The 13,788-nt window shown below is 54.6% G+C and overlaps 1 protein-coding gene across 1 annotated transcript in view; it reads right to left on the bottom strand.

Annotated features, from left to right (window-relative positions):
* The window catches only part of ADRB2 (adrenoceptor beta 2), a 32,427-nt gene extending 18,985 nt beyond the window's left edge, over positions 1-13,442 (bottom strand). The window contains exon 1 of the mRNA XM_075164410.1: positions 12,269-13,442. Within this exon, the coding sequence (XP_075020511.1) occupies positions 12,269-13,442 (1,174 nt within the window). The remainder of the gene's footprint in view (positions 1-12,268) is intronic.
* Positions 13,443-13,788: the final 346 nt, after the last annotated feature.

Genomic DNA, 13,788 nt, shown 5'->3' with positions numbered 1-13,788 from the left:
TCTGTCCCCTTTCCACCATCAGAGCACCTGCTTGGATCGAAGAAACACCCTCCTGACATGTCAGGAGAGTTTGGAGTGGCATTTCACCCACAGCAAAGACTGCTTCTGTCTCAGGGGTTTTACACTTGGATGCAGTGGGCAAAGCTCATCGCCAGCCCAAGTAAAGGTAACGTTTTCTGGTCCGCCAGCCACACAGGCTCCCACATAGGCATCGTGTTGGCAAAACACAGCACCTATGCCAAGACTTCCCTCTGCAGCCACTGTTTGGACCAGCAGCTGCCAGCTCCTGGCTCCCCACCTCCAGCTCCGCATGAGCTCCAGTGCCGATCCCAGTGGAGTGAGTGTGATGTGCAGCCCTCTGCTCCCAGTCGGGGCAGTTCTGCCAGCACGGGTCCTTGAGGGTCTCCCACTGCCCCAAGGAGATGGAGGAAAGTCTTGGCAGAGGCCAGAGGCAGCTCAGGATGGAGGAGAGGAGGGGATGAAAGGTTTCCCCTTTCCGAGCTGCGGTGGCAGGAAGGGAAGGGCTCGTGGGCACATTGGAGGGGTCACAGACAGGGATGCCAGAGGTGCAAGTCCTGTGCAATAGGAGGGTAAGATACAGATACAGGCACCAAAGCACAAACAGAAGAAAGCAGCTGGGAGCAGCCGGGGGCTCAGGGACAGTGCTGGGCACCAGCATCGTGGCTTAGGTCTGGAGCTGGGAAATCCTGCGGGCTGCAGGGCAGAGCTGGAGTGCAGAGACACAGCCACCACTCCCAAGGAGACAGAAGGCAAGGCAAAGCCTGCACGGGATGATTTCATGTCAACTTTCTTCGTTTGCTTGTTTGTTTAAAACCAAACCACAGAATTTTGTGCTGTTTGTGAGCTGTGACAGCGTACTCACTGCAGTGATTCCCACGAAATCCACTGCAGTTAAAATGACAGTGAAGTCCTGAATGCATCTGCAGCTATTTATTTGGCTTATATAGTCATCTTCCTCCCTCTCTATCACACACACCCACACCAACTCACACAGCTTGCCCCTGGCACGGAGGGTTGGAGCCAGCCCAGCCTGAGACCAAACCTGCGCAGATGCAATGCCAGCACCCTCTCTTGGGGTCCCTCTAAGGTCCGGGGGGACACTGGTAGGGAGACCTGGTTGTGCCCCTAGCCAGCACTTCTGCAGAGCCCCACGCTTCACTCCAGACCAAAAATCCTTTCTCCCCTCTCGAATTAATTTATTTCTCTCCTGGCCAACATCCACAAGTCACGCCTAGAAATCACAGCCCCCCCGGCCCCCAGCCCTGCTGCCACCGGCTCTGGCTCGGAAGCTGATCACGCCACGGCTCTGCGCCCTGACCTTTCCTTTCTGGGAACAGCACACACCCCTCGCCTCCCTTCACTTGACTCTCACCCACTGCCAAGCGAGAGGCAGCCCAGCCGGAGCAGCCCGGCACCCTGCCCCTCTCCCTGCCTCCTCCTGCCGCTGCCAGCCCGGCGTGGCGGCAGCCGGTGTGTCATCACCTCCTGCGCTGGGGAGAGATGCCCGCAACTGCCCCGTACGGTCTGCTAGCACATGTCAGCTGGGGGCCTGCGAAGGAGGGGCTGGGATGGCAGGAGGAACAGCCTGTACGTCGCTGTGCTGCCGGGGATGGGGAGATGTTCATTCGGGGCTGGAAACCTCTCCTGGAGGGGTTTCCACGCTATAAATAGGTGCCCTGAGGATCCCCTTTAAAGAAGGGTCTTTCTCTGCAGCAGGGAGCCCTGGAGGGACGGGGAACCACACAGCCAGCTTTTAAATGAGCTGAACAAATCATGCTATGCAGTTACTGAGGAATCGCCGCCTTGTTCCGAGTCACAAAATGTCTTTCTGTGGTTCTGCTCCCCCTTTTTTACTCCCATGTGTCTCCCCCCTACAGCTCCCCTTTGTCTCCGCTGCTGTGCTGAAGTGATATGAATTAATTGCTATAGCTGTGGATTGTACCCCCAGCTTAGTGCCTTCCCCGCTTCCGTATCTATAACTGTATATACTTGTTCCCTGTACCTCTGTATTTGTATCTCAGCTGGAGGCAGCAGGACTTCCAGGTTTAGGTGGGACTTGCCTTGCCTCTCCACCACCACCACCACTACTGACGTTGCTCAGGGCCCCATCTCCCACGGCAGGGAGTGGGCTAACATCTCAGTTGTGCAAAACCCTGGCAAGTTCACAAATGACTCCACTCTCATGAAGCTGAAAAGAAGAAGAGGACAACCTGTGCTTACCAGGAGAAGACAAGGGGAGGGATGTCTCTGAGCCACAGCACTTCAAAGGGCTGGTCCTGGTGAAAGGCAGGTCCCAGCACCCATCGCAACCCAAAGCAAAATGCCACCCAGGGTAAGACACTGCTCTGATGTCTGTGCTAGAAAAAATTGTCATGCTGAGTAACACCTACTCCTCCAGCCCAACCACAAAAGCATCTCTCTTCCCCTCCCACCTTCCACACCAAAGACCTCTGTAATCAGACACTGACCCTGCTACAAGCAGGCTTTCAAGATCGTGTAGAGCGTTGACTGAGTCCCTGTCACAACCAATTTCATGAGTTATCTTCCAGCTTACACCAGTGCATCTGGCACTGCAGTCCAGCTCAACAAGAGCACAGGAACAGAGTCACACACATCGCAACAGAAAATCTGTGACCTGATGGTTTACAGCACAGACGTCTTTCATATACGTCAAGCTGGGTGGAAAGAGGTCCTGCTTGAACTGGGCTAACTTACACAGAGCCTAGCAAGGCTCCTGGGAAGGCGCAGGGGCAGGAAAGGCATCGCAGGGCCCAGCACAGCAAATCCCCCTGGGAGACCATCCTAAAACCCAGCCTAGAATGTCAACATCTCTCCATATCGAATTGCTGGGCTGCTACGAGGGTGTTTCTCATCTGAGCACGAGGGAACTGTTTCTTTCTCCTCTGCTTTCGCTACAAAGCTGTTTGTACAGCCCTTCACACACAGCAGCTCTGCACTCCAGGTTTTAAGCTTAACTTGTCTCGATAAAGAAGGTCCCATGCTCAGCCAGACTTGTGTCGAGGCAGAGTATCACAGTAGTGTCTGGGTTACAATGAGGTATCACAAAAGATCTACAGTCAAGGCCGATACAGATTTATCTCAGCATCGTTCCCTTGTGCAAGGCTGGCCACCGTGCTGACACGCTTCCTCCCTGAAACCATCAACAGCAACGTCTTCTTATTTTGGTGAGACACAGACCTTGGCCGAGGTCCCAAGCAGAGGGCTGGAAGAGGGGGGTGACAGCCTACGCCTGGTCCCACCCATTCCCCAGCAGGACAGCCAGATGAGGTGAGTGGAGAGTAAGAAAACACCTGAAGAGTGAGAAGAGATTCTCCAGTGAGCAGGTACCTACGCAGCTCCTCCAGCCTGCTCCCCTGCACAGATACATCAGGGCTTCCACTACCTCTGCCCCCTGCAGACACGCTTCCTTTCTCTTCTGCGTATTGGAAAATCAGCATCTCTCTCACCGCGCCATCTGCTTCCAGGGCCAAGCCTACAGAAACTTGTCTAAGGCTTCTGCTCCAGCTTTTCTCAGGAAAAACTGCCACTCATTTCCAGACATGAGACCAATACAACAGGATGGGAATTTCAGGCTTTGGAGCAGGGACCCTGCAACCCCATGGATATTTTGCACTGTTTTTGAAGGCTTCTTCAAGGCTGACTAACCAATTTGCTGTCCACATGCTGCAGCCTATGGGACCTCCATCCAACAGCCACTAAGGAGTGTAACAGCCTGACAGGCACCCATGGGGGTAGGCACCATTTGATCTGATTCCAGCGGGCTTGGGAGGCAGGAAGAGCAGTACAGCTTTGGGGGGGTAAGAAATGTTTTTGGCAATGTGGTTCTTGCTTAGGCTGATGGCTCAAAATATCAAGAAGAGGGCAGTCCCCACCCAGGGATAAATAAGCATTTCCTTCAGCCAGAGAGAAAAAAAGATTAAGGGAGGATTTTTCACACTCACATACACTTAAGAGGAAAAAATATTTACATGAGGGAGAAAGGACTTGGCAGGGGCTTCCCAGAGGCTGTTTGCTGTTTATGCATTTCTCAGGACTGGGCTGAGGCTGCAGAGCTCAGCGGTGGAGCAGCCTGAACCCCCCCCGAACCACCGAGGAGGTGGTGTGAGTGGGGAGCTGCATCCAGACCGTCTCTAGGGCTGGTGAGAGATCCTCTCGCCATTGCCTCTGTTGCCTACGCCTGCAATGAAGTCATGTCTGCGAGACTGCAGGTAGCTCTGGCAGCGGCCGCTGTGGTTTCCTAATGCCTTTCCTTTGGCATGGCTGGAGGACCAGAGCCAGGAGGGGCTGCTGGGAGCCTCAGGGCAATCACCAAAGGTGCTGTGAAGTAGGGACTGGGCTCTAAGCACCTCCTAGGATCAAGCACCTTTCCACAAGATGGGATATGAAACATTCTCTGGTCTGAACGTCCTGTTTTAACTGGGGTGGGGGGAGCTTTATGGCAGCTGAGGCTCCCCCCCGCCAGATGCTCAAGGTCTGACTCTGATCCTCTCTTCAGGGAGGGGAGTCGGCAGTCAGCAATAGCTTGCATTTCTAGCTGGGGCTCTCTATCCCTTGCAAGCACAAAGTTACAAACCCATAAATTACTATAATTTGGGCATCTGCCGTGTTTTGGAAGTGCCTGGGGTAATCCCTCCCTGTCCAAGCTGCACAACGACTCCCCGCTGTTGTTTCTGGAAAGGAGAAGCCTCAAAACGTGCAGGGCACACACTGGCCTCTGCTGCCAAGACTTTCATCATGGCCTTAAGTGGCATAAAGAATGCAAAATACTTGTCATTGCAACATGCTGGGCTGGGATCCTGCTTGACATGAGCTATGCTCTTTCTTCACCCCCACCTGAAGCAGTAAGAGCACCAGGACAACAGGGCTGGGCAACAGGTAACAGAACAGGCCAGGAGACTAGGATACTTTTCCAAAGATCCCCCCCGAAGCTTTTCCAATCCTAATTAGAAGATAAAGACAGAAGTGACCTACCACACTGTGCTCCTTCACCCCCGTTCCTGCAGGGCAATTCAACCCCTTACTCCTGCTCCCAGCCCAAGCTCCAAACCAGCGCGGCTGGAGAAGCTGCAGCACGGTGTTTGCACTGTGCTGAGCCAGGACTAAGGAGCCCTGCTGAGGTGTGTGGTGCTCATCCCCGGTGAGGTAAGACCTCACTCAGACAGCTGAGAGGGAGCAGAGTCGTTATCCAGTCCTGCGGCAATGCCAGCCTGGGGGCTCGCTTCTGGGCAGAGCAGAGACAGCACCCGGCTTTACGAACAAGCCCTGCATACATTTTGCAGCGTTTCACCTTTCCTGTCCCAACATCTGCACTGGATGTCTGCGTTTCCTCCCAGTCCCAGGGAACGCTGGCACTGGTAACCAGCAACAGAGGATTAAAGCCCCCAGCTGTACTGGTCCGTGCTTTTGTGGCAGCCCTGCTCTGCCACAGGAGCACAGTAGCCATTCAAGACTGCCACTGTTTCAAGTCCAAACAAGCAGAAGAGCAGGTGGATTTTTAAAAACCACTTTGCCTGCAAACCCTGACAGAAGAGGTGAAAACCAGAGAAGCCCTTTTACAGCAAGATGCAACTTCCTCACTCAAAGGGCTCAAAGCGCTGCATAAACTAATGAAATTCTCGTCCACTCGAGGAGGCTGTGTGTGCCTCCCCGCCAGCACCAGGCTATTCAGGTGTTGGGTTTTTTTAATGAGCCCTGAAGGATTCACTCGAAGAGTCTTGGAGAGTATGGGGAAAATACAGCCAGCAAAACAGCTTTAAGCAAGGACACTTGACTACAAGCGTACCATAAATTCTCTTTATTTAAACACAATGTCAATCAATAGGACCTGCAATAAATACTCCAACTTTTGAACATACAGATCTTCATCTATGTATCTACCTAACACAACAAAACATCTTTACATTTCTTGTTTATATACAGATCTATATATCACTGTATATAGATAATGGAAATGATATATACACACATATACATACACATATATCTAAATATATATGCACTTGTGCAAAAATGACCTTACCAAGGACAGTAAACAAGTAAATATTTTCCAATCCACTCTCGCTGGCACCGGCAATATTTGACCGAAATTCAGTTGTACGCTCCTGCCATTGGGAGGGTGAGAAAACAGGAGAAAAACTGAAATTGCATGCAATGGAGAAGCAGCAAATCCACTTTTTTCATAATGAAGAACATTTGTAGAGGCTCGATGCTCCCCGAAATACTCTGCTTGATTCATCACCTTTACACACAGCAATTCCAGCAGATACCCACTGCCGAATCCAGGTGAACCAGGATTGCGTCCTGCTCTTACAACACTTACCAGGAGAGATAACCTCCTTCCAAGTTCTGTGTAAACTCCAGTTTTGAGCGTGCACTGCTCTGTCTAGACCCAGGCTGTATCACTAAAACCCGGGGGAGCATCTGTGCTCCCGACCGAGCTGGCCGTACTTTGTTCTACGGCAGGCAAACGCGAGCCTCAGTCCTTCTGCCAAGGGTGCAAGAGGGAGCGGCTGTGCCACAGGGCCTGCCCGTGCCACCAGCTGCAGCTTGGGCCCTTGAGGAACAGCTGTAGTGCATCTCCCAAGAGGCAGCGCTGGGTGAAATGTTGCTGCCCTTCTCTGTAATATGACAAAAAGCACCTACAGCTCCCCATGGCTGCCCCGTGCAGCTGGTCACCCCACAGGAATGTCTCTGATAAGAGGGTGTAGTTACCCCAGCTGCCAGATGATGGTGTCCGCACAGCCTGGGATGTGTCTTCATTGCAAAATGTTCTCTTTGCCCCTAGGAAGAAAGGTTAGGACCAATGCTCACTTTCAAAACAGCTCAAATAACAGAATAACAAGGGGAAGAAATGCTCGGGCTGCTGGGTTCAAGTCTCAGAAAGAGCTAAGCTTTCACACTGAAAGAGACTTTGTTGCACAGGGAGGAGATGCCAAAGAATGGCTGCAGTCCTACTCGTGGACCTGAGAAACTAAGAACAAGTGTAAAAACAGCGATGAAAGGAACCTTAATCCTTGCAAAACACTAGTCTCAGGGAGCCTGGGGTCACACCGCTGTCTGCTGAGAACAACATCCAAGGCCTGGGTGGCTTTTCAAAACAGCCCTTGCTCATCTGAACGTGAAGAACCACCCTGGGTACCGCGCACACTGCAAACCTGAAGTGCAGGCACAGATACTGTCTTATAAGTTAGCAAAAGATGTGGGTCAGCCGAGGGACGAGGTGCTTCACCAGGGCTGGATGCTTCTGCAGAGGCAGCTGGGGAGGGGGAAGACTGGGGTGATGCTGGTGAGCAGACCAGCAGGCACTTTCCCCTGCTCCCCCTTTCCATCCTCACTGTCCAGGGACACAGCCGGGCACTGCCACGGTCGGTCAGGAAACCTTTGCCTCCCTGCTGCTTTTAGAAGGATGGCACTTTCTACCTGCTGACAGAGAGCAGAGAAGGCAACATGCAAGACAGGACATCCTCCCCATCCTGCCAGAGGAACGAACATGCTCATAAATCCATCTCCTTGGGAAATGGATTCATCATACCAGTGAAAACAAACAGAGACGGAGGACTGGCAAAGGGAGGGGGACAAAAGCCCTTCCCTTAGCCAGTGCAGGTGTTTGAGACTCCTGGCAGCAGGAGCACTGTAATACCAGAAGGGCAAGAGATGCTAGGAGATAGATCACAGCCTGCTGTTTACTCCTAGGCAGCCCTGTCAATACCTTCCTCTCTACGGTAAAAACATGTCCCTTATCGTAAATAAATACATAAATAAGCCCTTTGAAAAGCCCAGCGGCTGTGACGTGGGAGAGCTGAAGAGCACGTTGTGTGCCCGCTCACACATCCGCTCCCTCTGCGGGGAAGCTGGGCTCTCCTTTCTACACTACTAAGCCCTGGCCTGTTTTCAAACATTTGGGTGCATTTGGTAACTTAAGTCTCTTCCCTCCCTCTCTGCCGTACCCCCTGCCTTGGCAGTGTCCTTGGCTGGGGTCCCACCTTCACCTGAACCACAGAGGAGGCCACCAGGTGTGGATCCGCTCCACAGGTGAGGCCAAGCTCCGCGTGCCCACCCCGACACCCCATGGCGACGCGATACGCACTGATGGGCAATGCCGCGCATTAGGAATTGCTGAACAGTCCGGGATATGAGGCGCTTTGGGAACGGCCAGTCCTCAAGAGATGTTCAAGTCGAGCTCCCAGTGGGGATCTGCACCGAGACCCTGTCCCCACCGCCAGCTCCCCTTGCACTTCCACATCTCTCCCGTGCCGGAGCAAGCAGCAGGTTATATTTCAAGGCCTGGGCTTCCCAGAAAGCAAAAGCTCTCCAGGAACGCTCCCAAGAGGCAAAGGACTGACATAACTCAGCAGCTCTCGATACTCTGCCTGTTTTGGAGGACAAAGCAAAGACAGCCCCTGATGTGGAAAACACAGCTGCCCAAATCACAAGCCTACAGGGAGGACAGTATTTTGTAAGAACACAAAAGCTGCCTTTGTTATGCTTATCTTGACCAAGACTTTAAAAACGGTAACAATCTGGCCAAAGTGGCTAAAAGCCGTGAGTGTACCGCAAAGTTCCAGTTAGCTGTAAGCACTGACACCCGGGGGTGGACAGTATCCTACCTGTGCTCTATCCACCTTTGTGGCAGTGGCATAAGGTACAAACCAGCAGCACAGAAGGCAGCCTGCTCTGTTTGCAGTAAGAATTTGGTATTTTGTCACAGTGATTTTCCTCAAATGAATTCACCGCTGCGTGTTTTATCAGATGTATTTAACCTGAGCCAACTCTCTGCTAGTGTAAAATCCTAAGTACCCTAAAATAAATTTAAGCAGCTACTGTTCCGACTTCAATGCTCCATTTTTTAATGCTTAGCATGTATCTATAAAACTACCTTTTTATTATAAAATATTTTAACAGGTCAAAGGATTCTTTTACACAGCTTTTCTTTTTCAACCATGGAACAGGAAAGGTTTGTCAGGTTTGGCTTTGATAGTGCCATTATATTTTTTCCTCCAATATTTCTCTCTTTCGATTCCAGCTGGCCTCAGGACCGTGCAGTTTGTATTTCACCAGTTTTACTAATGTTGTCTTAGAGGAAAGAAATCAGTTCTTCAACACCCAGACTTCATTGCAAGCCTGAGGTTTCCTAACATCGTAGCTGAGCACTGGAGTACAGAGGTCAACTGCCCAGTGCAAACAGCCCAACGTCCCCTGTCCCTCCCACATCCATGTACTCTGGATGCTGTAGTCGTTCTGCAATTAGCCACTTGCTCATCTCTCAGCTTTGGCTACATACAGCCGCAACATCTGAAGTATGAACATAGCCAGCCAAACAAATAGAGCAATTATTTGGACAACAAAATCCTGGTCCACAACATGTGCTACTGAAATGCAAATAATTAATAATAGTAAAAATACAGACAGCAACTGAAATACAGACACTGGATTTCTTTGGGCTGGAGGCTCCTGCCCCAAAGCCGGTGGGAGTTTGGCTGCTGAGCCTGCTGGAGGCTGGCCTGACCCCCAGTCAGGAGCTGGCTGTCACTGTGGGACATCTCCTCCCTCTGTGCCCTTGCTACCTGCTAACCTACGCCGCCCCTGGGCGTTGCAAAATACGGCAAGTGACTGGCAAGATTAAAAACACAGGAGATATAACAACACAGGAGGTATCGATTGCTACAATCAAGAGGTTTTCACTTCCCCCTGAATGCTACATAATAATCATGGCCCTCACCGAGCTAAAGTGCCTGAGCGTGTGTACCTGCACCCATTCCACAGCACACCGGCCTCTCGCATTTCAATTCTTGTACAGTATGAAGCAAACAGCACCTGACTGCCGGTCCCGGTCCCACGCTGGGTCTCGCCCTGCTCGGACAACCTGTTAATGTTTATCTGAGGAGCAAATGTTTTTGCTGACCTGGGGCCTCACACACCACACCATGCCATCACACCCCTCCTTTGCTCAAGTGGCTCATGCTCAAAGGACTTCGGGCACTGCTGACAACCCCACCAAGGCACTGACAGGCACAGGCATCAAAGCAGACAGTGAGAGGCAGGAGGGAAGGGCTCTCAGGCACATTCCCTGCTCCTGCTGTAGTGCTGAGCTGGAAAGGTGGCAAGTGGAGCTGAGCCAGCACCCATCAGAGGGCTAGAGGAGGAGAGGGCTCTTACAGCTGTTCCTCCTTCCCAGCACCTTTTCCAAGCAGGATCAGGACCGCTTTGGAAAAGAAAGAAGGGAGCACTAGGAGTTTCCATACCCCAGCCCCACAAAAGCCAGGTGGGGCTTTACCATGAGGGGTGCGAGAGCTCGAGGAAGAGTTGGTCGCTGCCCTGCACCTTGCAGGAGCCGCAGCAGAGACCAGCAGCAATCCCCGCCCGCACTGCCGTTGCAGGGGGGATTCCCCTCCAGCGCTCCCTGGGGCTGCCCCTTTCGGTACCAGCGCTTGGGTCAAGTCCTTCTCAGAGCAGCCAAGAGAGCCAGGGCCACACTGGGACTGCAAAGAGGTGTTGGCAGCCAGAAACGCTGCTCCATTCCCCCTCCCAGCCTCCGACCTCCCCAACTTCCTTGCAGCGCTACCCCAAACCCCCTTTGCCGCCTGCAGCGGGTGGTACCAGCCCTAGGGGACTCGGCTCCGGGTCACCCTGGGTAGCTGGTCACCCCACTGACCTGTAAAGCCAGCTCTACCGGGGACCCCCCCGATCCCCAAACTGACCACGACATGTCCCCAGCAGCAGCGCAAGCAAAACCCCCGAGGTGCAGGGCAGGTGCGTGGAACTGCGTGGTGGGGAGAAGAGCCCGCACACACGCGGTGCCCGAGCATCCCCCCGCAGGACACTACGGCCCCACGGAGCGCCGATAGGTCCCGTGAGCACCCTTTCCCCCCACCTCTCCCGAGTGTTTCTGAAAAGACCCCGCACTTGCACATCCTCCCGGCTCTCGGGTCCACCCTTTCCCACAGCAGCCGCAGGTGAAGGCAATGGGAGGGAGCTCCATTTCCCACCCCGATCGCCTCTTCCCTCCAGCCAGGGACTTCCAGAGAGCAAGCCCTCGGCAGCAGTGCCACCCTCGTCCCCGTCCCCGTCCCGGGGCGTCCCGCAGCCCACACCTGCCCTCCCGTGTCTTCCGCCCCCTGACAGCCCTGCGCGCCCGCCGCCAACTCTTGCAACCCGGGAACAAAATGCAAAGCCTGCCGCAAGGGGAAAAAAAACCAAACCCTCAAACAAACAAACCAACCTACAGCCGTCCCGCGGCCAGAGCTGTGGTTCCAGTCTGCCACAGAAAATAAAACACCTCCTCCCTTCCCACCTCCTCGGGCTCACTGTCATTTGAGACTTGAAGTTAAACAAGCCGGGCAGTTTAAATGCTTTTGTTGGAGCCTCAACAAAAGGATGGTCTGTGGTTGTAGCAGCCTTTCACCCAACTTCCCAATACCACATTCCCGAGTCCCAAAGTCACAGTCTCACATTCTGGGCAAACAGTCCATTTATTTCTATTATTATTATTTCAGCAGAAAGTCCTATAGCACTTGGCAAAAAAAGCATTCGTTGTTTCTGGGCGTTGTTTAAACTGTCCCACTGACGGCAATAGCCGCGGATCCGACACAGCCCTGCCGAGCCGCGCTCAGCCCCGCTCCTAGCATCCCCTCCCCGGGGATTTTGTCGCAGGGTGCCATCTCCGCACAGTCCCCTGTGCTGGACAACACTGGCACCGCCGCCCGAGGCTGCCCTCCCGGCCGGGGAGGGGTCTCACGGCCACCGGCTCGCTTACGAGAAGGGAACCGGGAAGACTCCCGCGGGGCGCCCGGCTCCGCAGGCGGTGCTGCCGCCGGGGCGGGCGGCTGCAGCCCCGCTCCCGCCGCAGCCGCCGGCTGCTAACAGTGAGGTCATGAGGTAGTTCAACACCGGCCGCGGCCAGGAAGTTCCTCCGGGGAAGAGCTTTCTGCACAGCCTTAAATTCCGCCCCCCACCCCTGCTCAAGGCACCCACGGTCGTGCCCCTAAACAGGCAGACGGCAAGCAGCCCGCCCGACCCTGCCCGGGGGAACCCCCCACCTGTTTGCAGAAGGTTTGCTGAGGTTTGGGTTTCTTGCAGCCGTAAGATTTTAGGTGCGCTCTAGAAGAGGATCGTTATTATTATTAGTGAGGGGGGTTATTTTTCCTTAGAGAGAAAGGCTCGTCTTTATAACCGATGTGTGTCACGCCCGAGCCCATCGCGTCTCGAAGCTACCCGCTAGGCACAGTACCTTTGCAGTGCAAAAAGTCCTCGGGGTGAGGGAAGGAGCCCTCTTCGCAGAGCAACTCGCAGGTTTTATCCGATGCCAGGGGGTAGCCGTTGTCCTCCTCGTTGTAGTCGCTCTTGCCGTTGCTGTTTGAGTAGCCGTTGGCATACATCTTCAGGGCGGACCTGCGGAGGCACAGGAGCTCCTGGAAGGCATACCTGAAGTCCGGGCTCCGGCAGTAGATCAAAGGGTTGAAGGCAGAATTGACATAGCCCAGCCAGTTCAAGAGGATGTACACGTACTTGGGTATGATGTCGTCCTGGATGACGTGCACGATGTTGACGATGAAGAAGGGCAGCCAGCACAGCGTGAAGGTGCCCATGATGATGCCCAGGGTCTTGAGGGCCTTGTGCTCCTTCAGGAAGAACTTGGAGGAACGGCGGTGCCCAGCTCCCCCTTTCTGCTCCTGCTCCTTGATCTGGGTATGAAACCTCCCCTCGCTCCTGTCTATCTTCTGCAACTGCTTCTTGGCCACCTGGAAGACCCTGGCGTACACGAATACCATGACCACCAGCGGCAGGTAGAAGGAGATGATGGAGGAGGCAATGGCATAGGCTTGGTTGGTGAAGAAGTCGCAACACGTGTCCTTCTCATAGCACAGGATGGCCTCGTCACGGTCTGCCCGGTACCAGTGCATTTGGATGGGCAAAAAGGAGGTGAGGGCTGAGACCACCCACACCACGAGGATGACCACGCGTGCCTTGCTCTTGGTCAGCAGGCTCTGGTACTTGAAAGGGGAGGTGATGGCGAAGTACCGGTCCACGGCAATGACGCAGAGGGTCTCGATGCTGGCCGTGACGCAGAGCACGTCCAGGGAGGTCCAGAACTCACACCAGAAGTTCCCAAACTTCCACATCTCCATGATGATGTGGCTGGCGCCGAAGGGCACCACGGCCAGCCCCATCACCAGGTCAGCGCAGGCCAGCGAGGTGATGAAGTAGTTGGTGACAGTCTGCAGGCGCTGGAACCGGGCGATGGCAGTGATCACCAGCACGTTACCGAAGACGATGGCCAGCACGATCACCGACATGAGGATTCCCATGCCCACCATCCACACGTCCCGCGACAGCGTCGGGTCGGCGGCGCTCTGGTTGGCGCTGACGTTTCCGCCGGGCAGCTCGGTGCCTGCCACCCCCATGGCCCCCCCAGCAGCCCCCCGGGCAGGCGGCGGGGGCTTGGCTTTGCCTAGGGCTCCTCCGCGGCACTGCTGCACCGGGCGCCGCGCATACGGGACGGCAGGTGCGGGGCGGGCTGGGCGCGGGGGCGCTCCCGCTGTGCGTGTACCGCACCGCACCGCACCGCACCGCACCGCACCGCACCGCACCGCACCGCACCCGCGCGCGGCGGCCGCGCGCCCGCCCGACTACCCTAGCCCGTTAGGCGCCGCGGAACTTATACCAACACCCGCCGTGACATCAGCCCGCCACAGCCAATGGCAGCCCGCGCCGCGCCCCGCGCGCACCTCGCCCCCCCCCGCCCCCCCC

This window comes from Calonectris borealis, chromosome 15 (genome assembly GCF_964195595.1).
Source record: "Calonectris borealis chromosome 15, bCalBor7.hap1.2, whole genome shotgun sequence".
Classification (NCBI taxonomy): domain Eukaryota; kingdom Metazoa; phylum Chordata; class Aves; order Procellariiformes; family Procellariidae; genus Calonectris; species Calonectris borealis.
Note: the sequence above shows the minus strand (reverse complement) of the source record. Positions and strands in the feature narration are given on the sequence as shown.